General features: G+C 45.8%; 1 protein-coding gene and 1 long non-coding RNA gene across 5 annotated transcripts; both read left to right on the forward strand.

The window, feature by feature from the left end:
• Positions 1 to 1,654: 1,654 nt before the first annotated feature.
• NR4A3 (nuclear receptor subfamily 4 group A member 3) lies at positions 1,655 to 27,230 on the forward strand (the record flags this gene model as incomplete). 4 transcript variants are annotated; one of them, XM_079949589.1, is made up of 8 exons in its annotated part: positions 1,655 to 1,811; positions 3,939 to 4,070; positions 5,915 to 6,822; positions 10,714 to 10,843; positions 12,939 to 13,111; positions 19,123 to 19,322; positions 19,998 to 20,176; positions 24,074 to 27,230. In XM_079949589.1, 6 exons carry the CDS (start codon positions 5,917 to 5,919, stop codon positions 24,334 to 24,336), a joined length of 1,851 nt encoding a protein of 616 aa, XP_079805715.1. In that variant the 3' UTR covers positions 24,337 to 27,230. The 4 variants fall into 4 exon arrangements, with proteins under 4 accessions (XP_079805715.1, XP_079805717.1, XP_079805716.1 ...); XM_079949591.1 differs by having other exon boundaries at positions 20,119 to 20,176; positions 24,074 to 24,212; XM_079949590.1 differs by lacking the exon at positions 3,939 to 4,070.
• LOC307201779 lies at positions 8,454 to 9,512 on the forward strand. Its single transcript, XR_013832756.1, has 3 exons — positions 8,454 to 8,624; positions 8,984 to 9,171; positions 9,325 to 9,512. It is a non-coding gene; the product is annotated as an uncharacterized lncRNA (long non-coding RNA).
• Positions 27,231 to 27,994: the final 764 nt, after the last annotated feature.

A 27,994-nucleotide genomic window follows, 5' to 3' on the forward strand; every position in this document is an offset into this window, starting at 1 on the left:
GCGCGCAACCTGGTCCTGTGCAAGGTGGCCGGGGGGACAATCCCCATTCACACGTTCGAGCAGCGAGACTTAACCCGCCTAAACAATGGCCGGGGGGCGGGGGGGGGGGAGTCTCGCAAACCAAGTATTCTCGCGCGCAAAGGGGTTTTTGCAGCGCCTCTCGCCTTCCTCGCCTCGGGTCCACACTCTCTCCCGCAACCTGCAGGAATACTTTCCTGGGAAAGGAAGGCGGCGCGTGCGGACGCGTGTGCCAGACTCGAGTCTCTTCCGGGATTCCGCCAGGTTTCCTGCTCCTCCGCAGCAACAGGGCAGCAGCGGAGCCAGTCTTCTCCGGGCGGAGTCCTTTCACCTGGCCGGGCAGTCGGGATGCTCTCGGCCGTCTCGCTCGCTTCGCGTACAAGTCCGCGCCTCCCTCTCCGCGTTCCCGTCACCGGGACCGGGCCACGTTGGCCTGAGCAGAAGCAAAGAAAGAAGAACCGCTCTGTCCATCAGCTGGACGGGGCAGCAAAAATGATGGGGCGGCTAAAGGGGCCCCAGTGAATATTGCTGGAGCCCGGAAGGTCGCCCAGCAATTAAGGGGGCTCCTTCGAGCTCGTTCTTGCACTGCCACTATCTATATCTAGACCCCCGCGCCCCCGTCATTCAGCCCGGACACTGAGGTCCAGCTCCAGGGCCTCTCCATGCGGTCCCCTCCATGCCAGAAGGGAAGCTACAGGGCACCAGGCAGAGGGCCTTCTCGGTAGTGGCCCCCCCTCCCTGTGCAACACCCTCCCGTCAGATGTCAAAGAGCTAAATGCCTACACAACTTTTAGAAGAAGGCAGCCTTATGGTGTTTTTAATATTTTGTTGATGTCAGATGGGCAGGTACAAACAATAAAATGTATTATTGTTGTTACACTTGGAAGTGCAATAATGAGCGCTTCCCCCCGTGCAAAGTATACACACGTCAGGGGGTATAAAATATTGGGGGACTTAGGTAAGCCCCACCCCACAACCACAAGGCGCGCACACATATTTGAATTGCAATGCAATTCCTTTGAGTACGGTGTGGCCCTCTCAAATATGACACAAACATACACACCATATTAAAAATTCTATATGTATAATATTTAGGATCCACAGATCTCGAGGGTGCGTCTCTGTGTGTACATACAGGAGCTGATCTCGTTCTGGCACTTCCAGCCAGCCGCTGTTTTCCACGTCCTCGGACCCCCTGAGCGCCGTTGCCCCGCGAAGACGGCTCCGGCTCCGGCTTGGCCCCCAGCCGCGCGCCCCTTCTCGGCCCGCCTCTCTCCTCCCGGCGGCTCCTCCGGCCCGAGAGCCGGGTCGCCCGCACACGTGTGTGCGCGTCCCCACGCCGCGCGGAGGGGGGGGCGGGGGGCGGGGGTCAGGCGCGTCAGGCTCCCATGGCGTCACGATTGACGTCTCGCATTCCAGCCGCTGTATGAAGAGGCCGCTAGGGCTCCTCTCGCATAAATGACGCGCGGCGCGCAGGGAGAGCGGCGAGAGGGAGAGGTGGCGCGCGCGCTGCGGAGCCCGAGCCCGAGCCGCCGGAGCCGCCTTCGCCGCCGACCGACGCGGACGGGCTGGGAGAAGCGGCTCGCCCGGGCGGCCTTTCCGAGCCCGAGGCGCCTCGCTCCGCCGGCTGGCCTCGGGGCGGCGCATCCCCCCCGGACTGCCGCTTGGCCCGAGCCGCCGGCTCCCTGCCCGCCCGCCGCGCCTCACCGCTCCAGCGCCCACCTGCTGCCGCTTCTCGGGGAACCAGGCGCGGGACAAACTGCATGTAAAGACGGAACCGCCACAGCGCCCCAGTACGTAGGCGAGGCAGGCGAGGCAGGCGAGGCGCCCCGGCCAGCCCGGGCACTTGCGCAAAGTTTGGGGGCTTCGCTTCTCGCTCCGCCGGGCGCCCGGGAAAGCGGCGGCGGCGGCTCCGGCTTGCGCCCGCTGCTCCCGCCGCCGGCTGCTTGGCGTTGTCATGGGGATGGCGCGCGGGGGGGGGGGGTCGGCCGGGCGGCGACCTGTCCTGGTCTGGGGCAGCGGAGATGCCTGGCGGGGGCCGAGGAGGAGGAGGCGGCGGCGCGGGGCGCGGGGCGCGGCGGCACTTTTCGGCCGGCGAGCAAGCGGGTCGCTCCCTTCTCGGCTCGGCTCGGCGGGTCCCGCCTCGGCACCCGGCCGGTTTGGCGGGGGCTCTGCGCTGGGGGGGAAGCAGGCCAGCTTCTGAAGTGAAGCGGAGAGAGCCTCTTTCATCCCGCCCTCGGTGGCCGGCTGCTCGGGACCAGGCATCCTGCACGTGCCCCTTGCTCGAGACGCTCCATCGGAAGCAGGTTGTTGGGCGGGTCCCGCGCTGCGGCCGAGCGCCCCGCCAGCCGCGCGCCGGGTGCCTTTCCCGGCTTGCCCGAGGCCAGCGGCAGGCGTCGACCCGGGCTCTCGGGGGGCGAGGCGGACTTGCCCCGGGGCGGAGGCGGGGGCGATGCCCAACCCCTTGGGGGAAGAGCGGGGCGAGGCGGGCTGGACGCTGCTGGGGGCAGGAGGCGGAGGCCGGGCGAAGAAGGGGCTTTTCTAATGGACGGTGTCTAACTTGACGGCGGGTTTTTTGGAGGAGTGTCCAGGCAGAGGACTCGCCGGCAGCCCCCCATCGGGGACTCCGGAGGAAGGCTTTCCACAGGTGGGACTGGAGTCGCTTCGCTTTTCAAAAGGGTTGCCACTTGGATTCAGCGCTCCTGGCGGAGCGACTCCTGGTTCTCCTGCCGTGTTCAAGTCCTTGGAGGCCCCGTCGGGCAGTAATGGGGTGGGAGGGCGGGGGCTCAGCAAACTCCCGGGGCTTTCTTCGCTTCCTCCTTGCGAAGTTTGCTTTCTCCTTGCCGGCCCATCCTTCTCCCTGGCCATCCCTCTGGCTAACCGGGAAAGAGGGAAGGGGGCTGGCAGCCCCCTCGCCTGTTTAGCTTGCCAAGGGTGCCAGCCCGTCCCCTGCCCACTTAGGAACCCGGGGGGGGGGCGGGCTGGGGGCACGATGGTCCAGGATGCTTGGGGGACGCCGGTACTTCGCGTCCTTGGGAGGAAAGTAGGGGCGCCGCGGGCTTGAGAGACGAGAGTCTCCAGGGGGCGCGGGACTTGGAGACGTCGAGCCGGGGCAGCCCAGCCGGCCCCTCCAGCCCTGATCCTCAGCTGATGGGTGGGCAGCCTTGAGCCAAGGAGCTGGGGGGCTCCCCTAAGGCGTCTCTGGTGCCCATGGGTCGGGGGGAGCTTTTGGTTCTGGGATCGGGCCGGCCCGGCTGCTCCCACCCCAAGGCTGCCGGGGGCTGTTCAGGGGAGCCCGATGTGACTCCTCCGGGGGCGAGCAGGAAGAGCTGTGTGCCCGGCTGCGCGGAGCTCAGTTTGAACTTGGTTGAAAGTTGGGGAAAGGGGAGCCAAGCGAGGCTCTTCTGGGGAAGAGAGCCCTCCGCCCCCTCGACGGGGTTGTTGGGGCAGAATGGACCTTCTCCGGGGACAGTAGGGAGGCCGCTTAGTGCCCGCGCATGGGCATCCCCGAGGGCACGATGCCCCCCTCGAGGAGACGAAGGGGAGCAAAGGGAGGTGGCGCTCCGGGGGCGCTTTGCTTTGGCCCCTGGCGCGGGAGAGCCAGGCGTCGGGGGAAGCCCCTGTCCCGACTGCCCTCGAAGGGCGGGCCGGGGCGCACTTGGACCCTGGACTTTCCGACACCCGGGGCCAGAAATTGGGTCGGGTGGGCTGCAAGATCAGGGGAGCCTTGGGGCAGGTTTCGAGCTGGCATTTGTCGTGAATAAAAGCGCATCGGGTAGAGAGGGGGGTGGCCGGTGCTGCGGACTGGACGTCCGCCTCGAGGGCTCCCCGGACTTGCCTGGACGGCGGGCGCCCGCCTCTCCCCAGACCCCGGGATCCTGCCCGCTGCCCCCGCCCACTCCCTTGTCTCCGTCTTGCAGAGTCCAGGTCGGAAGAGCCCTCTCCGGGGAGCCCCCGCCAGCCCGACGCCGACCAGCCAGCGCCGCCCCCGCCCGACGCCCCCGACGCCCAGCCCGCTGTCCGCACCATTCGGCCAGCAAGTCACCGTCCAGGTAACGGCGCCCACCCGGCCGGGGCCTCCGCGGAGCCCGCTTCCCCTTGCCAGCGCGGCTCCTCGGCGCGCCCAAGTGTCAAGCGGCGACCTTTGCTTTCTTGGGGAAAGCGCCTCTCTCCCGGATCGGGGGCCGCGGGGCGAAGGGGGCTTTCCTGCCCCAGGAATGGGTGCTGCTCAGGCCAGGGCTTCTCGTCTTGGTCTGGAGGTGAAAGAGGGCGTTTTCCAAAAGAAAGGAACGAAAACTTGGAGAGAGGTCTCTGCGCCTCCTCTAATATATACGGTATGGAAAAATTAGATGCGCAGCACACAATTTAAAGTCGAGAGTTGTCTTTGGAGTAGTTTTCAGTCAGAAAGAAGGTAAAACGCTCCTGGCTGCATCTTTTATTGGAAGTAAGCCTCTCTTTTTTTGCAGTGGCGCTTCCTCCCTTAGTAAGTGTTTAGGGTTGCAGCCTGAGTTCTCTTTCTTTGCAAATCCCAGTAGTTAAAATCTGCAAAACATATTTTACTATAAACATGAATGTTAAATCTTAAATAACTGTTTATAGGGCAACTTTCCTTATAGTGGGGCAACAGTAAAACTGCCAGAACATTTGCAAAGCTAAGCAGAGCCTGGTATGTTTTGTAGGATTCCAACTACTTACACTGTAAATTTATTTATGGATTTTTATGGAAAAATTGAAATGAAAGCAAGAAGTTGTTTTACAAATTAAGAAAGAGGAGCTGCTATTTAAATGGGGGAGGCCATTATGAGAATTGTGGATTTGTTTGGTTCCTTTACATTTATTTTGAAATAAACAAGAAGCCTAAATCTCCTGTTATGCATAATAAATATGCAACATACAGTATGTTCTTCTCTTTTACCAAAAGGTCTCTTTTAGTCCTCAAAAACTGATACTAAAACTTGATGATTTAATGTTTTATTGCATGTGTTTAATCTTTTTCACAGTTTCATTAAAGTATCAATGAAAATAACAGAAAATAAAATGGTATATTTATTATATTTTATTCAGATTCTTATATGGGCATTTACAGTGCTATCATAGCATTGTTGCTGGTGTTAAAGCTCGTTTGATTTACCTTCACAATAACAAGCTTCAAATTATAAAAATATCAATATGCAGATCCAACAGCAATAACCATTTATCTCTGGTATATGTTCTTCCTTTCTATACCACTGACAAACATTTTCATTTTTCTCTCTTTTTGTAATGTCTTGATATTTTGATTTCTCCCCTGCCCCCTCCCAGCTTGGGTATTAGGACCTAATTGTTCAGAGCCTATTAGTTCTTATTTTGCTTCTTGATTGATATATTAAAAATAACTGAAATTTAAACAGTCAAGGGGTTGGGGAGCTGAATTCTGTCGTTATATCATTGGAAAACGCTGAGTAACTCTGCTCACTTGATCCAGCTGCCTGAAAGCCAGTGTTAACTTTTGCACATTATGGGATGTGCAATTCCCACATTCATTCGAGGGGCTGCCACAAATGTGAGGAACTCCTTATGTGGAAAACCTTTCAGGCTGCAATGCTATATCCAGTTACTTTGGAGTAAGTCCCATTGGACTTGTGTATCTTTCATTGCCTGAAACTGAACTGAGAGATAGCACACTAGTCATATGCATGTCTCTTTTTTGTGTGCCCCCGCCCCCCCACCCCCACCCCGCACAGAAGTATTTTCCAAGTAGAAAATTTGTTTCATTTTATCACATTTCGAAGCCTCTCCAAGGCAGAAAATGTGTTTTAGTTGGACTTGCAATAAAGTAACACAAGGAACAAGTACTGATGAGAAAACTTGGGAGTTCAGCCATTGCTAATGGACCCTTTCCTCTTTGCCCTTGCAGATATGCCCTGCGTGCAGGCCCAGTACAGCCCTTCGCCCCCTGGCTCAAGTTATGCAGCTCAGACCTTCACCTATGGCTCGGAGTACAACCCCGAGATCATGAACCCGGACTACACCAAGCTGACCATGGAGATGAGCGGGGCTGAGATCAGTGCCACTGCCACCACCTCTCTGCCCAGCTTCAGCACTTTTATGGAGGGCTATGCTGGGAATTATGAGCTCAAGCCCTCCTGCTTATACCAAATGCAGTCCTCTTCGCCTTCCTCTTCTGCAAGCCAGAGGCCCCTTGTCAAGATGGAAGACAGTCGGATGCATGGCTACCACCCTTCCTTGCCTCCCTCTGCTGATGAAGGCATGGCTGTGAACACCCCCATGTACTTCAAGCAGTCCCCGCCTTCCACGCCCACCACCCCCGGGTTCCCCCCACACCAGGCCCCCTGGGACGAGCCGCCGCCGCCCCCTCTTCCGCCAGCACAGACCTGCATGGCCCCTGGCCACCTGATGAGCGCTGCCCCGATGAAAACGGGGCCTGGCCGCTTCCCACTCTTCCACTTCAAGCATTCACCGCCCCACACGCCACCTGCCGGCGCCCACATGTGCTACGACGCCACTGCCCTGAGCCTGCCCATGGGATCGGATAGACCCCCCGCTGGCCAAGCCGCCATGGAAAACCACCCATACGGGCTCCCGTTGTCCAAGAGAGCAGCCGCCTTAGCCTTCTCGCCGCTGGGTCTCAATGCAGCCGCTTCCAGTCTTCTGGGGGAGAGCAGCGGTAGCAGCAGTGGTCTTCCCTCCCCACCCAGCAGAAGCTCTTCGTCAGGGGAGGGCACTTGCGCCGTGTGTGGGGACAATGCTGCCTGCCAGCACTATGGCGTCCGGACATGCGAGGGCTGCAAAGGCTTCTTCAAGGTAAGAAACGCAATGTGAGCCCTCCGCTCTCCGCTCCCCTTCAGCCAGTAGCAGTGTAATCCAGTACACACAGGGCCTGCTATCCCAATGCTCGTTGTGCAAAAATTCACTTATCTGAGCACGAGGATTTAGTACCCAAACCTCATTATACATAATGCAGATTCTGATATTCGAAGAGTCAGACCTGTGTGTGGTGCTGTAAACAGATAAGCAGCCTTAAACAAGTCTCCTTTTTGTGTTTTTCTGGGTTGCGGCACCCATTTCTCCAGAAACCCTGGTTGTAGGAGGGGGAGAGATTTGACAACTAAGAAAACTCCCCCCCCCCTCCTTGCAAGGATTTAGAGGGGTTTCCCAGGTCTTTTCCTCATTTTGGAGTCAAAATTCTGTGGTCAGGAATGCATTCGAAGTCATGACTCGTTATGCAGATATTCGCCTAGCAATTTCCTGAGAACACATTGTGTTTGGAGAGCAGGATCTGTGTGTATGTGTTTAGGTAAAAGTAAGTCCCGTTGTGTTAAGGAGGGTTTAAGGATTTAAGTGTTTAGGATTGCAGCCTTATTCGTGAGGAGGCCCCATTGAAAACAATGGTATCTCTAAGTGGATGTGGATTAAAAGCTGTACATTTCAATGGAACAAGTTTGGTTGCTTTCCATGGGCCTTGGTTGCAACCAGTTTTCGCTGAATATTGTGTCTGCTCTGAAGCTTTCACATTGTTCATTTATTTATTTTTTTAAAATTGCCCTACCTGATTTTTCTGGGAAAATGCAAGATAGCTAACAAATCAGTAATGGAACAATATGAAAGTAAGATTCAAATAATCCCCAAATTAAAGTCAACCACAGAATCAAAATATCAGAAAACTAAAAGCGCATTTGATGATTCCAAAACAGCCATTGAATAAATACAAAACTAAGCCGGCAAATAATTTAATTATAAAGCCAGGGGCCTTTTCACCAACCACCTAAAGTGGTATAATGGCAGGACCGCCGAATCTCACCCAGCAGTGTGGACACAACAGCAGAGAAAGCTCACTGACACCAGTCTTTCCTCCCAGTGCAGAGAGATCTGAAGCAAGGCCTCAGGTGGTAGTTGGAGCATGACGGAGAAACAACACGTGGAATTAGGCAGTCCTTACGGTGCTCAGTTCCCAAACTGCTCAGGGCTCTAAAGGTTAACACCAGCGCCCTGCTGAAAGTGACCTATGGGGCAGACTGGCCAACCACAGAAAATACACCTAATACCTTCACTGTGCAATCCTATTCTTGACTTGAAATTAAGTCCCAGGTGATTTCTAAGACAATATATCTGAAATATATATTTCAGATATATATTGAAAATACACTCTCTCGCATAAATGCATTATACAAATATATATCTGTATTTTTATTATATACATTTTATATATTTTATTATACACCACCTTTGTTTCGTGCATAATAAAGTATGTTGTTTGACTTGTTCTGCAAATGATGTTCAGCATGTGAGGTTAACGGGTAAAGGATTGTACCTCAGTGTAGGGAAACAGGCAAATACATCTAAGAGTTTTCTCTTCAAATTCACTAAGCCAAGTGGCCTTAGGCTGAGAACACTTCACCTCTCTCAGGCTCAGTTTAAGGGTCAAAACACAGACCTGTATTTTCTAATAGGACAGAGAAGAGATGTGCTCTTGAAACGTTAAATGAATGTGATATATATGAAACAAGTTGTGTGTGCTATACACAGTTGTTTCACATATCATGTTTCCATAAATATGTTGGTTGACTTGTTTTTCAGACTATGTTGTGTATTTGAGGATGTCTAAGGTGGCGCTGTGGGTTAAAGCCTCAGCGCCTAGGGCTTGCCGATCGAAAGGTCGGCGGTTCGAATCCCTGCGGCGGGGTGCGCTCCCGCTGCTCGGTCCCAGCGCCTGCCAACCTAGCAGTTCGAAAGCACCGCCGGGTGCAAGTAGATAAATAGGGACCGCTTACCAGCGGGAAGGTAAACGGCGTTTCCGTGTGCGGCTCTGGCTCACCAGAGCAGCGATGTCACGCTGGCCACGTGACCCGGAAGTGTCTCCGGACAGCGCTGGCCCCTGGCCTCTTAAGTGAGATGGGCGCACAACCCCAGAGTCTGTCAAGACTGGCCCGTACGGGCAGGGGTACCTTTACCTTTTACCTTTAAGGTTGCTTTAGCTCTTGATACTGAAACGTCAGCCTGCCCTGTTTTTCCTTGGGGTCAAGGGACACATGTGGCCAGAGAGTTCTCTTCTGCATGTCCATTGAGAGGAAGAGGAGGGTGTCATCTTCTGCTCATTTCAATAGGACATGCCCAAAGAAACTGGCCATGCCTTGAGCTCCAAACTTCCTAGCAGTGGTGTAGCGTGGGGGGTGCAGGGGGGGCCGGCCACACCGGGTGCAACATCTGGGGGTTAGGGTTAGGGGGCGCAAATCCACAGGTTAGGGGGCGCAAATTACTTGCCTTGCCCCGGGTGCTGACAACCCACGCTACGCCACTGCTTCCTAGAGCCTGTATCAACTGAAGGGATCAATTGCTTTCCTATTGCCTTTGTTGGAAACATGTTTTATATTATGGTCACTACTTAGTGATAATATATTTGCAGCATATTTATCAGGCTTTTGCTGTTAAAGCCCTAATTTTGGCCTGCAATAAACCACAGAAATCTTCCCTTAGACAGTTGAAACTTGGTTCCTTTATAGCAAGAATTTCCCACACCCAGTATATAATGTGCAAGTTATAGTATAGCAAAGTCACCTACTAAGTTTTAAAAATATGCTGTTATATAAAGACAAGCACATAGCAATCCTTTATATGTTTATTCAGACGTCAGTACTATCACATCTAGTGGGGCTTGCCTTCCAGACAGGATTGCAGCCTTCACTGTTTTTCAGCTCTTGGTTAAAGTAATAAGTAATATTATTAGAAGGAAATAAAAACCCCTTTCATTTTACTTTAGATGTCTGAATACATTACAGTATCTGTTTTCCTCACATTTAACAAAACCCAAGTTTAATCTTAATACTTGAGGTTTGTGTGTTTTTTATGACCCACCTTGCATTTATGGCTGAAAGTTGCTTAATTTTTTTTTTTTTATATTGTATTTCAATGCTGCAACCCATCCTGGGATCTTAGAGTGAAGGGCAGGCAAGAAACAAAAGAATGAAAAAATAGTAAAATAATTCCATGCAAACATTATTTAACCATAGACAGTTAACTCCTTAAAAAAACCCATATATATATATATGAGAAAAGGACTTCAGCTTAATGCTTCCATTCAAATAAATTTGACTGAAAAGTACCTAACTTTGGTTGATTCATGCCCCCTATTTTTAAAATTTTGTTGTGAGCCCATGGTAATACTTGTATAATTTAACTTACAGATTTATATATTGTACATTTGCTTCTCTTTGTGTTTTATATATTCTTTGTTTATGGCAATGATGAATTAAACCAGTTATTTTGATATCTAATAATTGAAGTAGTGAGATAAATCTAAACCAGTTATCTTGATAGCAAGAGAGATAATTCAGGTAATTTTGATTCTATTTTAATAAGGTCAGTAATAATCAGGGGAATGAACCAAGTAAAAATTGTTCTCAGAGGAATATTAAAAGCCCAGATAATACATTCCCCAAAGGTATGATGCGATGACCTGGTAATTTCAGATATGATTTTATCATTTAGGAGTTGGCTGTCTCCTGAGCCCAGCTTCTGAACCACCGTCGATTTTCATTGTCAGTAGCTAACACTAATAAAATTGTTTTTCCTGGAGGCTAGTGTGTTAGGAAATTAATTTTATTTAATTATGTGAATTGCACTGTCACTTTTCACACTGTAATTAAAATGCAACTTGTCAGGTCCCAGCTCACTCTTTCTTGCATTGTATCTTCCTAGAGGACAGTTCAGAAAAATGCAAAATATGTTTGCCTGGCTAATAAAAATTGCCCAGTGGATAAGCGCCGTCGAAACAGATGTCAATACTGCCGATTTCAGAAGTGTCTCAGTGTCGGCATGGTAAAAGAAGGTAAGAGTTTGCTATTATTAGCCTACACATCAGACTACAAAACGGTTTGAGTGCAAAAGGAGGGACCCTAAAGGAATTGTGATTTTTAGAAATAACAGTGAATGTCCTTTTCTTACACATTGCGTAACAATGACTTTACAACAGATGTTTTGGGGCTCTTATTCCAAATAACATGGATTCTTCAGAGGTTCTTTAGATATGGGAGCAGGAAAGTAGAACTTTGAAAAGGAAGGTTTTCCACACCAATTATTTAGTCTGCTCTCCTTGCTGTTTTACATAGTGCTTGTTTCATTGAGTCTTGTCTCCCTCTATTTGAATAGCCCACTCCTATACATAGCCTAGTTAGAAAAAAGCCCTGCTATGCTGAATGGGGCTTATTGCATTCCACCCTCATCAAATTCATGTAAATACTGCCACTTTCCTTTTCTCAAAATTATTAGGTATTTTATAGACATGAAACAAGCAGATAATATCCTTTTTGCTATCATAATTGATAATAGTGTTTCAGGGCTGCAAGCCTTTTTATCCATTAAATATAGAGATTTATCAGTAGAAGTTTTAATAGATTGATGTTGGGGCTAATTTGAAATGGTGAGGTCACATTTTAATCAATGTGATTTGGGTTTTGTTTTTTTTAAAATGCTATGTTTAGTTTTGGTGTTTTCCTGTAAAAGGACATTTCCAAGAAAATATGTTATTTGTTTTGTTGATTAGAAAATAAACTACATCCCCCACACGAAGGAATTGCTGAGAGCACCTTATGACTTAAATGCAACAACAAAATACAAATGAGCAAAACTAAAAAACGGCAGCAGAAGCACAAAGGGTGCTTAAGTCATACTCCAAGAAGACCCAGTGAAATCAGTAGACTGACTTAAAAGTTAGTCATGGCTAACTTTAAGGCCACTGACACAGTTGCTGACAGGCAATATATCCACAGAATCAAAAGCTTTTTTAAAAAAAGTTACCAGTTGTCAGCAGAATGACAAATAAAGAGGCAGAATAACCGAACCCCTTGGGGCAGAGAGTTCCACAGACGGGGCACCACCACAGAAAAAGCCCTTTCATGTGTTCCCACTAAAGGAAATAGCAATTTAATATTTGGCTTTCCTCCACTTATGTGTGGAAGCTATTTTTAACTCCCATCGGTATCTAAAATAATTATACTGAGGGTTGAATTTTATGTGTATTATTCAATCAGTTGAAAAGCAAATAATTTGTCAGAGCCACTGGCTCGAGTGGCCAGTCACAATCTTAGCCAGTCACAATCTCTCGCCACAGCCTACCTTTCAGGGTTGCTGTGAGGATAAAATGGAGGAGAATCATGTACTCCTTGGGGGAAAGGAGTAAAATAAAGAAGCTTAATATGCAGCACTCTGTCTTCTCAGAAGTAAGCCCAATTGGGTTCAGTGGCATTTACTCAGGAGGTGTGTGGCTGCAGCCCTGTGCACACTTAACTGGGAGTAAGTCTCATTGAAATCAATGGGACTGACTTCTAAGTAGACGTATCAAAAATAACTCTGTAAAACTGTTTAATTGTTGACAGTCTTGTTTTATCTAAAATCATTAATACAGACTGAGATAAATACTTCAAGAGAAGTGAATTGCCATCTAGTTCATGTTTTCAGTCAGTTACAAGATGTATTTGCCAATATTATATTTCATTTTTATATATGCCTATCTCTTGTATCTTTACGGCTAATTGCAAATGCAAAGGTATTCGTTTTTAGCAGTGCTGTGGTTAACGCATGACAATCAAGCATGTACAAATTTAAATCATGCAAGAATCATAAAATGCCTGTAATCTCCGCCCCCTATAAATGTTACAGAATAGACAGGCTGGTGCTCTAGTGAATACTGACTATTGGTACAATAAGTGTTGTTGTTGTTGTTTTACATAATATCCATTTGTGTAACTGCTGTGAACTGAAAACTGCATGTTTAAGGAAGGGAGATCGATAGACAGCTTTCTTGTCTGTTTTGATTTCCCTCGTATTAATTAGGCAAAAAGCTGACCGTGTAATGTTCACGTGTATCTTGTTGGAATTTGCCTCCGAAGACTGATGGCTTTTTGTTTTCTCTCCTCCTTGATCAGTTGTCCGTACTGACAGTTTGAAAGGGAGAAGAGGCCGACTGCCTTCCAAACCAAAGAGCCCTTTGCAGCCAGAGCTTCCTCAGCCCTCGCCACCTTCTTCTCCAGTCAGTATGATGAGTGCTCTTGTGCAAGCGTTATCCGATTCCGCACCCAGAGAGCTTGATTATTCCAGAGTAGGTTTTGTGCTTTTCTATATAGAATTAGCCTTTTTGATGACCAATGGCTTTTAGCAAATATATTTGGCCAGCTGATACATAGGATTCTTTACCAACGGTTGTGGTTTAATGTATGAAATACCGGTAAATACCGGATGCAGGTAGAACAAGTGGGTGGTTTCTCGCCGCAGTAGTGGGTGCTTTGTGACTGTATAGCATTTTGCCAGAAGTTGTCTGTAGTTGCAGCAATGCTGCAGAATGGTTTCATTTTATTCCTGAAATTGGTCAGGGCTTCATGCAGGATTCTGTAATATAGAGAGTAGAAAGTAACAAAAGGAACCCCATGAAATTTAAATGATTTGTGAATCATAAGTGTCTTTCAGTCCAGTCATTTGCATCTTTACTTGGAAGTAAGTTCCCTTAAATCCAATAAGTAACTGTGGTTAGAACCAAGGAGTAAGAAAGACTGGAATTTTTCCATGGTTTCTCATGTACATCAGCCAGCACTTGTGAGCCCAATCTTCCACCATTTCAAAATTTCCATATACAGTAAGCCCGCAACTTAGACACATTTAACTTGTGCGCATTCAGCTTTATGCGCTTGGCCAATTTTTTAAAAAAGTAATTAATAAAAATAAAAGAATTAGAAAGGGGGCGAGTGGCACCCAGGTGAAAAGACTTTAGCAATCGCACCCACATCCAATCTGTTTTGACTATATGTGATTTTGGCTTTAGGCACCATGCCCAGAATTTAACCCCTGTGTAAGTTGTGGGCTTCCTGTATCTTAAGTGAAAGCGAGACTCTGACCTCAGGAATGTGCTTTTGTTTCTGAAGTGAAAAGCCATCACCTCAAAATGAAAAGATAGCCCACCACTTGACAAATCCCTAGTCATAAATATTATCATAATTTTATGCTTTCATTTGGTGTGTTTCATTTGGGATGGTTTGCAATCTGGAGCATTAAAGTTGCTTATGTAAATAATGTACACAAATAATAGTTAAAGCTGCCTTGGGGGTGGAGATTGGGACCCAGAACCTAAACATGTTTCCCAATTAACTTAATCAGCGGGGCCTACTTCCAAGTAACTTTTGGAGATTGGAGAATAAAATATTTTTGTATTTTACTCACGATGGTTCGTATCCGCTGCTTTTGTGTAGTTCTAATGCATGAGATTTTTTTGGTGGAGCATCTATTTACACAGAAGTAGTTTGAGAGTGAGCACTTAAGATTTCAGTTGGATTTCATGAGTCCTATTGCAGAATGCACCTCTGGTTGAGAAGCGTGTGTAAACATGCTGATTATGTTTTAATTGGCAATATTTTGTTCCAAATCGTGTTGCTGCTCAGCATTTTAGATTTACCTGGGTACATAAACTTGGAGCAGTCAGCACAGCTTAGCAAAATTTTGTTAAATAAAATTCATTTAATATTAACTATTGATTAGTCTTAACTTTTGGCTAAATATGTTTGCCCAGTTTTTCCACATGCCTTACGTAGGGCTGGTTCATCTTTATTAAATACTTTGCAGAATCAATGTGGACACATAACAGTAGTTTCATGACCAGCCAGTATTTTGAGCCAGAGTCATCCTAGATAACTTGAATTGATGATCCTTAGATGCTATACTGTTATGCTTGAATTTATTTTGACTTGCTGCAAATGTTTTAGGGCTGGTATTAGCTTACCCAACCCATAGCAACAGTATATTTAGAAACTGGCTTTCAAAAAGCAGTCACTAGGAGGAAACCCTTTCAAGGGCGTCAGGCCTCATTCGGGTCTCCCACCTGTTTTTACACTGTTCCAACTCCATTTCAGACATGAGCTGTGTCAAGGCGACGAGAATCTATCCTTAAACCATTTTTTTATTCAGACAAAACTCTTGTTGAGTTCAGTGAGAATTCTGCCCATGCAGTGACTTTGGGAGATGATAAATTAACAAGGAGTGTTTGCCTAGCGCTAAACCCAGGGTTTCAAACCTTGTGTTCATAACACTAGAGTCAAAATGACAGCATTTGCAGGGGACCACTGGCAGGAGGGAAAGACTGAGCTCCTTCTCAACTTGCTCATTCTATCCTGCAAATGCCCCCTGGGCAATATATACCCCCCCAGTCAGGCTTGAAAACCAAAAGTGAGTCCCAGCTGGAGGTTTGTTTAGTTAGGTATTTTTATACTGCCCTTTACCGCAACAGTCACAGGACAGTGCGCAGCAAACTGCATTGCACTGAACTGGAACTGGAGGGAAGGCTTGTGACTAAGGACCACAAAATATGATTAACATAACTCAGCCTTTTGGGAGTGAATTCCTTCCTTCCTTTTAAAACAACAAACTTAAAATATACTTTTGGATTATTAAGGATATCAAATCAAGCAAACATAGACAGCTTAAAGTTTCATTAGTAATGTGGCCGATGAGACAGCCACAACCCTCCCAATTTAGTAGGAACTAAATTCAGAAGTTCTACATTTACCTTTCTGATGTTTACATTTCTGATGTTTACATTGGTGACATACTTAACAGACAATATGCTACCTTGGGCCACATTTGTGGGGTTTTTTTATTTTTATCAGTTTCTCTCTCTCTCTGATAAACAGTTGGCAACCTTTTAACTCCCCTTCCTTTTATATATGATTAATAAAATTTCTGCAACACATTTCTACACCAGAAATACTCTCAATCAATACACAATCTCCACTAAAGTTTCCGAGCACCACCTGCCGTTTACTGGAGTGGTTGGTGCATTCAGCCTAAAGGCTTACACGATGGTAGACAGCAGGAGCTGGATGGGCCTCTGAACCCCCAGAATCTTTGGGGATCTGCACTGTTAAGCCTCTTGGCTGGTAATACTCTTTAGGGAGACTAAAAACAAAAAACAACAACTTTGCTGTGTTTCCACATTAAATTGCCTTTAGTTCACAAGAATTCAGTTGTGCTTCTTTTTTTCTCGTGGCACTATTTTTACTGGTTAGGGAGGACAAAAGATATTAGCAGGGCTGCCAGGTTGCAACTTGCAAACCAGAGATCACACCTTTTACCATTAATGCATTTGAGTTCTTGCCACCCATCCCCTTGCTTCCCAGATCTCATTAGTCACCCTCTTCCCCCCCCACACCCCCCATCTGCTGTAGGGGGCAGGGACTGAGGTTCTGCAAATTGCAGCAGAAAGGCAAAGAGGAGCTATGGGTCCTGGGAAGGATGCGGAAAGAGAGTAACAGCAGCACTAATCTCTGCCACTGCGCATATGCCTTTAGGTTTCAAGTTCAACCTGCAAAGAAGCTGTGCTGATAACAAGTATCACTTTTATCTGCTTAGAATATATATATATATATATATATATATATATATATATATAGGCAAACAATTTATTATGGTCACAGGCTAGTAAAATTCAGTACAAAGAGGCACAACATCTAGTAACAAATATAGCCAGCAAGTTTTTTTTTTTAAATAAAAAAAAGGCATCATGGTTGGGGGAGACCCCGGCAACCCTCTTGGAGACACAAGAGGATACATACATTTCAGTACGTTTCTTTTGTAGCACCCCCCTCCCCAGCCACTTAATTTTTTTACACTCGCTAATTACAATACATATCCAGCTGTCATCCTGGCATGCAAACTTACAGGTCGTTTATATATTCCCTGCTTAACCGTGGAGTCCTAAAATGGAGGGGGAATGTAAACATGAAGGCCACTTAACCAGCTTGTCCAGCAGAACTCCAGCTCCCATCAGCACCAGCCATGGTGGTCATTGGTCAGGGATTGTGGGAGTTGTAGTCCAGTGATTTCTGGAGGGCTTCAGGCTCCCCATCTCTGATTAAGTGTTCAAGCCCCTGTTTGTAGATCTATCAAATGGGAATGCTGACATGTTTGTCAAGAAATATTATTTGCGTGTCGAGGTCCCCAAGACACCCCCCAAAGAAAAACACAATTGACACTTAATTTTTGTTTAAGGTTTTTGGCATAATTTTGGCCACAACTTTATTCAAATTACAGCAATGTAATGGGAATGCTAAGGAGACGCAGGTGGCGCTGTGGGTTAAAGCCTCAGCGCCTAGGACTTGCCGATCGAAAGGTCGGCGGTTCGAATCCCTGCGGCGGGGTGCGCTCCCGCTGCTCGGTCCCAGCGCCTGCCAACCTAGCAGTTCGAAAGCACCTCCGGGTGCAAGTAGATAAATAGGGACCGCTTACCAGCGGGAAGGTAAACGGCGTTTCCGTGTGCGGCTCTGGCTCGCCAGAGCAGCGATGTCACGCTGGCCACGTGACCCGGAAGTGTCTCCGGACAGCGCTGGCCCCTGGCCTCTTAAGTGAGATGGGCGCACAACCCCAGAGTCTGTCAAGACTGGCCCGTATGGGCAGGGGTACCTTTACCTTTACCTTTAATGGGAATGCTAACATGTTTGTCAGGAAATACTATTTGTGAAAAGTTGTTTTTTAAGCTTTCAGACAAAAATATATTGTCAAGCAGAAATTTGAAGCGGGCCTTTGCCCCTAAATAGGGCAGTAATTAGTTGTGCAGCCCTGCGCTTCAAAAATGTTTCAGGTCATTCCAGTTTTCTTTTAACTTCCCTTGACATTCGTACAAAAGTTTCACCTGAGTGGAATCCTCCAGATTTCCCCCTGAATTTCACTTTAGATTAACTTCTCTGGCAACTCTGTTGGTACGCAGTATAGCTTGGCCTCACAGTTGTATATCCTGTAGCTGAAGCAGAACATGCTTTTAAAAGGCAGAATTGGGAGATAGTGGAAGGTGATGGGAACTGATCTGCAAGTAATTGAAGGAAATGGGCTGTGGGGAATGGTGACATCATTCTTCTAAGTCGGGGTGGCCTTCCTGCGGCTTTCCTTGACGTTCCTGGACTCCTATCTCCCCTTGGCACTGGCTGCTGCAGTTGGGATCAGGAAAACTTTCCCACAACCCACAAAGTAATTGATCCTACAAATTTAGAGAAGAGAACTTGAGATGGGGTTTTAGGCAAAGCAAAACCCAGGTAACGCACAATGTGCATTTCCACCTCAACATTTTAGCATTAGTACGCACTTGCTCAAACATCACTTTCACATTGTTATAAAAGAGCATGTCTGATGGCCCTTCTGAGCGATGCGAATGCAGGGCCCGCCTGCCCATGAGGCAAGGTGAGGCGACTACCTCAGATCGCAGGATCCACAGGGGCGGCAGATCTGGTCTCCAAAGACCAGATCACCCACTACAGTGCCACAGCAGCTGCAGTGTGCTCCTTGGAGGCCAAACCCACCCACCCCTGTTCTTGATGAAGATCTTCACTCCCCTTTTCTTCCCGGGTGAGGAGAGTGCCATTCTGTGGTTTATCTCAGGTGCCAAAATGTCTTGGGGCCAGCCCTGTCAAGTGTTTGATGGAAAAAATCATGTTCTAGATTAGTTTTTTGGAGTACTATACTACCAGTCATTCTGTGGGGTAGATTAGTTTGAGCCAATAGCCCAGAGTCACCCAGTACGCTTTATGGGCAAGCAGGGGTGTTAAACCCAGATCTCCCTTGCCTTTCCAAATCTCTACTTTTAAGAACTGGAGTTTGCTTTCCCCTTCTCCCTCCCACTCCCTTTTCCTTACACGCTGTATCTTCTTAGATTGTGAGCAGGAGGGCAGGAACTGCCGCAACTGCTCCAGGAGCCTTTTCGGCTAAAGGGCGAGGTACAAATATATAAGTAAATAATACATAAAGTCCACGCCAGCTCTTATAACCATTTTAGTTTCAGAGAGACTGTAATGGCAGCAAAGCGGGCTGATTAAAAGATGCTTTTGATTGATACAACTCTCATGTAAGAGTCAGGAAGCCCAGAGGCATGGTTTAGGAGTTGAGGTGCTTATGAATTGTCATATTTACTGTGTCTGTGTAGAATAAGCATTCAGAGCTACACATATAAAAACAAAGCACACCTGACAATTTGTATAAAATCTGCTTTTGCTTGGCAGAAAAGAGGTTAAGAAGAATACTGTGATATTTCTCAAAAACGTATTTCCCCTTTTCTCTTTTCAAAAATAATTTTCATTCTAGTACTGTTCCACTGAGCAGACTTCTACAGGTACAGATGCAGAACATGTGCAACAATTCTATAATCTTCTCACTGCCTCCATTGACGTATCCAGGGTCTGGGCAGAAAAAATCCCAGGATTTACAGACCTCCCAAAGGAAGATCAAACTCTACTCATAGAATCAGCGTTTTTGGAGCTCTTTGTATTGAGAATGTCCATCAGGTAAATCTGAGGTTCATTTTGTCAAGAAGTCATGACTTATTAATATTTTAAAATATAACTGTGACGTCATTAACTCTGTTGTTTCTAAAACTATAATAGCTGTGCAAGTTGAGCTCTGTCCTTGGGATAGGCAGGATCTCTCGGCTGACATGTGTCAGTCAGACTTGTTTACTTGGTCAAGGGCTTAATTCGTGTGCCAAGTAAATTATGAGTCAAGAAAAGATTCCCCAGGATAATTGGAATTCTTGATCCCTTCTCTGCGTGTGTGTTTTTTTTCTTGGCATAACTTTGTAAAGGTTGCTTTGATTGTGCAGAGGTGGGTAAAGGAAAGTTCAGTGCAAACATGATAGAAGTGTCCCATAGACATTTACTGCAAGCATGACTGAAGAACTCCCATTAAAACACAAACAAACCCTTCTCCCTACATACGCAAAATTAGACGCGCAGGAGAAGGGTTCTTGCATGTTTTTTTCAGGGATTTGCAACTCAGCTGAAATGAGATTACTATGTGATCGGCTGTTTTTGTAGACCTGCCCCAAAGATTTAGTCTTGCCAATCCATTTTATTCCGACTTCTTTCCAAGTAAACATGTACTAGTGTGCAAATGATGTGCTGTTAACAATGGCACATACCACTCTTAACAACGTTCATAATGTGTGTCTTTTTACATTCAAGATCTGACACTGCTGAAGATAAATTTGTTTTCTGCAATGGACTTGTGCTTCATAGACTTCAGTGCCTTCGTGGATTTGGGGAGTGGCTCGACTCAATTAAAGACTTTTCCTTAAATTTACAGAGCCTCAACCTTGACATCCCAGCCTTAGCATGCTTATCAGCTCTAAGTATGATGACAGGTAAGAGCACTTTCAATTTTAAAAAATCTCTTGAGTTAAAAAAAATAATCTCTGCAAATATTTTTTAGAGACAAAAAGGTGTTTCAGTAAGTGCCCATCCACTTTTACAATATTCTAAAAAGATATGTCATTCTTAAAAAGGTAAAGGGACCCCTGACCTTTAGGTCCAGTTGTGGCCGACTCTGGGGTTGCGGCGCTCATCTCACTTTATTGGCTGAGGGAGCCGGCGTACAGCTTCCGGGTCATGTGGCCAGCATGACTAAGCCGCTTCTGGCGAAGCAGAGCAGCGCACAGAAACGCCGTTTACCTTCCCACCTATTTATCTACTTGCACTTTGACATGCTTTCGAACTGCTAGGTGGGCAGGAGCAGAGACCGAGCAACAGGAGCTCACCCCGTCGCAGGGATTCGAACCACCGACCTTCTGATCGGCAAGTCCTAGGCTCTGTGGTTTAACCCACAGCGCCACCCGCGTCCCATGTCAATCTTAAATGCTTGCAAAGGCTAGACTGACAAGAGTTGCAATAGTGAATTATTCCAGTTCATAAAGCCCTTACTGCTATGTTTTCCATGAGATCATTTTCTCTGTGATATTTCACTTGCCGAAAAATTGCATTACATGTTCTCAGTCCTGTAAGTTTCCCATTTCTGACATTATTTATTCGTTAACTGATACTTCTTTGTGTTCAGTCAGGGGCAAATCATAGGCTGCAGTAAATATTTCATTGGAGAAAGGGCCTTCTTGCTAAGAATTTGTGTTCAGTCCTGATCAAAGTTAGTCTGCCTAAATCCCTGTGAAATCAATGATACATTGGAATAAGTCCTGGATTTCAGCTCTACTGATCTTGGGCCAAATCCTGCCGCTTTCATTTGGAATTGCGCAGCAGGCAAGAAATGCGTAACACAGCAACACTCCCTGCAGAAGAGTTTTATTGCCCAGCAGGCGCTGGGAGGCCATTTCCCGTGGCGCATGGCTTGTGGATGAGCCACTCCTCTTTTGGGGAGACTCTTTAGTTCAAGACTCCTAACCCAAATCAGACCATGAGCCCACTACCAGGTCCACCTTGTATGGATAAAGCTTCAGCCTGCTGTATCCCTTGCAACAGATGAAGCAGAGACCCATGCTTTCCACTGTCTCCTTGGGGGTGCATGGAAGCAATCCTAGCATCAGAATCTTGATGCCTTCACTGACCAAATCTCTAAGTGAGATTTTGTCTGCGGCTTCATATAGAACAAGGGTCCAGCTTCTAAGTCTTACTCTCCAGGAACAAGCAAAGCCCCCAGGTTCCCAAAACCATTTGCAGAAGAATACTGTGGTATGAAGAGGGTGGCGCTGTGGGTTAAACCACAGAGCCTAGGACGTGCCAGTCAGAAGGTCGGTGGTTCGAATCCCCGCAACGGGGTGAGCTCCCATTGCTTGGTCCCAGCTCCTGCCAACCTAGCAGTTTGAAAGCATGTCAAAGTGCAAGTAGATAAATAGGTACCACTCCAGTGGGAAGGTAAACAGCGTTTCCATGCGCTGCTCTGGTTCGCCAGAAGCGGCTTAGTCCTGCTGGCCACATGACCCGGAAGCTGTACACCGGCTCCCTCGGCCAATAAAGCGAGATGAGCGCCGCAACCCCTGAGTCGGTCACGACTGGACCTAATGGTCAGGGGTCCCTTTACCTTTACTGTGGTATGAAAAGCTGCAGAGGAGTCCAGGAGAAGCAACAGGATTGAAGTTTCCACCTGGAATGACTCCCAGGGCAAGGGAGGCTGTCCTTTTCTGGCCCGAGGGCTAGGCCACATGGGCTGCCAGCCACCCTTCCATGCCAGCAGTGGGGGTGGCCATTGCAGATGCGCACATGCACTTTACATGCAGCACACACACTTCATCAGACATGCAGCCTCTCAGAACTCTGTCTCTCTCTCAGACAAGCACTTCTTGGCAGGTCACCTCCAGCCTCATGGGCAGTGGCGTAGCGTGGGGGTGCAGGGGGGGCTGGCCGCACCGGGCGCAACATCTGGGGGGGCACGTTTGCACTCGCAGCTCTCTGCCCCTACCTGGCTCACTCACTCTCTCTCACTGCTGTGCGAATCCAATCCGAGCCGCCGGGTCGCCGCCCACTGTGGAGGGGGGGATGCCAGGCGTGCGGGTTAGGGGGCGCAAATTACTTGCCTTGCCCCGGGTGCTGACAACCCACGCTACACCACTGCTCATGGGCCACTGGCTTACTGTCCCTGTAAAAGAAAATGTGGTAAAGCGTGTTCTCCATAATAGAGAGCACATGTTGCGGTGGGGGCCAAAAAGGCCACCCCACTGTTGTTGGGCAAATTGGCCACATGCCGTGATTAGGCAAGGAGTGTTGCTGGGGAGAATGTTATGTTGCTAAAGTGTGTGTGGGGGGTCAGAGGTCTTCAATACAGGGCTCGCACCCTGGGGCCTTCTCTTGGGCTGCGTGCACCGGATCACCCGCCCACCCTCCCTGAAAAAAGGGGGGGTTCGTTGTCCTCTGACCTTGCTATGCCTGTCATGGGGTCGCCTGCTTTTGGGGCAGGGGCCTGGTAGGAATTTTGTCGATTTGGCTGATTGGCTGGTGCCATTTGGTTTTTGCCTACTGCGTAGCAAACCGTCACAACTTGTAAGGTTGCGGTTAGGCATTGGTTCAAATTGGTTGGTGGAGGGGTAAGTGCCTACCCCTCCAATGGTGGTGCAGAAAGGGAATTCCGTTAAAGGAATCCAAGGGCTTGCCATTCTTTTCGTCCTTGTCCCTGGCATCGGACTTGGGCCGTGCAAGCCACCAGGAACATGAGGGTGAGAAGTGAGGGGCTGAGGCCCAGCTTCATTTTCTCCTCAAAAATTGTTTCCCTCACTGGGCAAGGACAGATAGTCGTAACCAATGCCTAAGCAACCACTCACGTGTGTGTATTTAAATAAAGTTGTGGCCAAATTCATGCCAAAAACCTTAAACAAAAATTGATGTGTGAAGTGTGAGTTATTGGGGTGGCCTGGGGGACCTCGATGCGCAACTTTCTCTTCCAAGGCAATATGGTACAAAGTACCAATTAGCAGGAGAGAGAAAGCAACAGTCAAGGAGGGCTACCTCTCCAGTTGATGGGCTTCCTGGAAGCTTCTCCAGAAAACCTTATAAAGGCCTAGAAGGACCTTCTTATGTTTTCCATATCTGTTACCACCTACCGTTTGTCACAAGTTTGGTGGAAGGTGGAGCATAGTGAAAGCTTTTCTTAAGATTCAGGGTTTTCTAATATAGCACTTTACACAACGCAATAAAATCTTTTTTTCCCAGCCCTGAAATATCTGGCTTGGAGATTGCTTTCTCTCCAGCCCTTTTTACAGGTAAATAAGCTGCAAAAAAGTAGAAGATAATCAAAATAGCAAAGCTTGGTTGAGGTGCTTTTCATTTCTTAGAAGAGTGTCTGAATTCCTGATGGAATTCCAGGCCTAGCACTGATGGAGCTCACAGTGGATATTGATCTCCACTTGAATTCACTGAATAAATAATGGTTGCCATAGTTATAGAGTATTCACAACTGGTAGGGAAGCTGGGAGATCTCCAAAACACCTTCTGTGACAGTTCTGCCATCAAATCCTCCAATGAAACTATGGCACTAAAATTATGTATACATCATCTAGATCCCTTTCTCTTCACCTGTGGCCGCATAAACATTTTGGTCTCTTAACTGGAGAAGGCATTTTTTAAAGACATTAGTGGTGTTTTAAAACCAAACTAGTGCATGTCTCTAACTGCCACACCTCACCCTGACATTCACATCTCAGTACTGTAGATACTATGTAATGTGGTTAGTAATGAGCAGCCTTTTAGTATAAATAAGAGGAGCTGACAAATTGATCATAAAACATGCGAGCTCACTTGCGTTCTCTCCTGTTGCTTTGCAGAACGACATGGCTTAAAAGAACCAAAGAAAGTGCATGAGCTATGCAACAAGATCATGAGCAGCTTTAAAGATCACTTGGCCTTCAGCTGCCAAAGCAAAGGACAACTTTTTGAGCCTGTGGAGTCCAAAGTGCTTGGGGTCCTTGGTGACTTGCGCTCCCTCTGCACCCTCGGACTGCAGCGGATCTTTTACCTGAAATTGGAAGATTTGGTGCCGCCTCCTTCCATTATTGACAAACTGTTTCTGGATACCTTACCATTCTGAGGTTCAAATTACCCTCGTGAAGGGCAACTGTCTACCAGAGCAGGCAAAAAAAAGACTGAAAACTTAATGCTAACAATGCTGCTCTCATTTAACCGGCGGAAAAAGCAATTCCAGCCCTGAGCATTGGACTTCGCCTAATGAATTTCCTTGCAAGCTGCCTAAAATGTATCTACAGGTCTGGAGCTAGGAAACTGGAGAGAGGGAGCGTTGAGTGCAGTTTTTGTTTTTTAATCACTAATATGGCACTTTTGAACGATGCTACCCCAGCAGGAAAAAATCTATTGCATAGCACCTCATCTTAAGTGGTGAGCAGAAAATTGTAGATGCTGTGTGTTTGAAAATAGTAGTGTTTGAAAACAGTAACAATGGCAAGTTGTTCATGCAGGTAGTATGTCTTTTATAGTTTATACCTTTAGCATACTTCCTGTACCAAGGGCACATTAACCTGGCACAAATGAAAAATTCTCTCTTTTCTTTTCTAATGTTGATTCATGTTTCGTATCGATCTGATATAGCAAAATGACAACGGCTGTTAACTCCCATGGTCAAGTGCAATTTTTAAAGTCTTGTTTGTTAATTATAATTTATTTTAATATAAAAAGTAAATGGAAATAGCAAGAGTGGGGGGGGGCATAGTTTTTACATGCACTAACTTCCATGATTAAGTTTCCCAAACTTTGAATCCATGCAACATGACTTACTAACATGCCAATATGGGGGGGGGGGAGGAAAGGCAGGAAGGAGCAATTTGTGATGAGGCCACATTCTTATGAAGTAAGTCACGATGCATAGCAACCGAAAGGGTCAGCACCATGCATAGTTACAGTTTAGAACTGAATTTAGCAAATTGATTAGTAAGGATACAAGACAGTTTGGAAGAAGAACAAGTCTTGTAAAAAATAGTCTGAATGTAAATGCTAGAAAGGGTTTAGTCGGCTGCATTTTAAACATTCCGTGTATGTACTCCCTATTTTGTATGTTTATACTGTTGATGCTATATTAATATGAACCTATTTGTTGCATAGTGTCTTTATTTGTATAAATATTTGCATGCATAATATATTGTAAAACTTCGCCTGTATTTATTGCAATGACTGCCAGCTCCTGGGAGCTGCGTTACACAGATCAACGAAATAGTGCGTTCACACTGATTCAGTTGAGTGTGGGTAGTTCACACACACATATATGTGCGCATTTCTATTAACCAGCTGTATATAAAATTCATCCTTCCACAAGTAAACTTTATCTTACTGTTTTATTTGCAGTGACTTTTAAGGCAGTACAATTTAGCACTTTGATATTAAAAAATTTTGCTCATGTTTGGTAACATAAATAATATTTAAATATTTTAGTTCTTTACAAAAAAAAAGATTATATGCACTGTATTAAGTTAAGATTTCATTGGTCATTTTGCTAAAAAGAAGAAGAAAAGAAAACATTTTGAATGTCAATTTCATGCCCCAGTATCTTTTTTTGTTAACGGTCTACAGTAATTTTGTATTTTTTAAAAAAACTGTATAGAAATTAAATTATACAAGCAAACAGATGCCAAATTAACTGCCTAATAGATGCATTGGACAACCTAGATATCAAGTTATTATCTCACTTTTTAAAAGGCTGGTATTTTATCTTTATATTTGGGTGTGCTTTTGGGGGGAAACATTATTATTCTCAAGATTGGTAATGGTATCAACAGGAAAAGTTATATTATAAGTTATATTTTCAGCTTTCCTTCAGATATTTTAAAAATTACTGCTTTTTTAGTATTGACTTCATGGGCAAACAGAATAGCATGATTAAATATCTGAGGAAACAGCTTTTTATTGCAGGTAAATTTTACTTGTTGAACTGTAAAGCAATCGTATTTTGATTTTGAATTCATGCACCCAATCAGAAGAGAATTTAAAAGGCATGCTAATGTGTTTGCCACATGTGCATAATATATAACTCACTAGAGGTAATAAGAACCTCTGACAGTAATTTAATTTTTCACTTTCATTCTCTTTCTGGAGACTCACAAACCACAGTTCTCATTTGGCAGTAAATGGGATATGAAGGGTTTTTTTTATAATAGGCAAACAAAGTTTATTAGAAAGAATATGCTTTTGTAGTTGTAAGAATTTTTTTAGTTAATATATTTTCAGTATTCAAATAAAATGCAAACATTTTTGAAAGTTTGTGCTACAGAATTAGTTCAAAACACTTCTCAGAATCCCTTCTCCATTCAGTTAATTTCTGAGATGTCCAAATTTCCGGGGCTCAGAGACAGTGATGATAGATAACTCATGGCATAATAAATATTCCCACAGTTAAATTTCCTGTGATCATTGTGTTTCAGTTCCATAGATTTTTTTTGGGGGGGGGACATCATCTTTGTTACCTATGGATAATTATTTTTTTAAGTTGATCAGTTTGTTCATACAGGATAGTCACTGACAAATCTCAAGAGTGAAAAACGAAACGAAATGCAAAGCCAGTTCTGCTACTCCTTTTCTTAGAAACTTCTCAGTGTGAACATGCCTTGTTTCATATACTAAAATCAGGAATATTACAGCTGTTAATGGAGAGTGCCTTGTTTTTATTTCTATTTCAGATAACAGAGTGCTTCAGAAGTTTTCTGTTCCTCTAACAGCAATGCTTCTGTTTTGTGAATGTGTTAACCTGTAGGGTTGAAAGAAATGCTCTTCTACATATCCAGTGTAAATTAAAATGATTAAATTGAATTAACTTTTCCCCCAGAGGCCCTATTTGTATTGAATTTTGCTGAATTTTGCTGTGATTTTTTTATCTCTTAGATCTGCTGTGGTTTAAAACCTGGGAGCAAGCTTAGAACACTGAAAAATTAGCAGGAACTTGGTTTGCGTATCTTGAGAAATAAATTGTTGCATTGAAAAGCGCGGCCTCTTGATAACCTTACCATTCAGTATAGAGGAAATATATGCAATGTGTGGGTTTTCATTTTATTTATTTTTTACTTAGTTTTTTCTGCTATTGTAAGTCAGAGGAGTGGGGGAAGCAAAAGTACAGATTGTGTTTTTTAGACCACCACTTCAACAATTTAATGTCCATAACGCACACATTTTTGTGCATCCATAAGAATACATGATCTTTGACCAGGACATGAGAAACAGTTGTTTCTACTGATTCCACCACACCTGACCAGCAGAATATGTGTTAATATAAGCTTTCTCATTATTAATTCATTTATTTAAAGTGAATCAAGAATTAGAAAGCTTATATTAATACACATATTTAAAATCAAAACATGATTGCCAAAAGTATTTAAAAATGTACAGCCCACTTTCCTTTTGAAATGTGCTATGGGGAACGCCTCATGATTTGACTTACTTATTTTGTGCAGTGCTAAAATTGTTTATATGCGAGTAACTTTCCTCAGTTCTGTCACATTGGACCTGCCCAAGAATATCCGGATTACTCAGTACTTGTAATAACTAACCTGGGGGGGGGGGGTATCACCTGTTTGTGCAAAGGGCTGCAAACCCAAGAAAAATAAAAAGGAATCTCAGGATGCTATGAAGATGAAGGGTGAGCCTTGCTTCTAATCTTAACCCAAGCAAAGACTGGGACATTACTAAAAAAAATAATACCTCAAACCTCTTCCTTGCCCCAGATACTGGAGTCAGTGGGCCTGAATGTC

Source organism: Podarcis cretensis (assembly GCF_951804945.1).
Source record: "Podarcis cretensis genome assembly, chromosome: 13".
NCBI classification, from domain to species: Eukaryota; Metazoa; Chordata; class Lepidosauria; order Squamata; family Lacertidae; genus Podarcis; species Podarcis cretensis.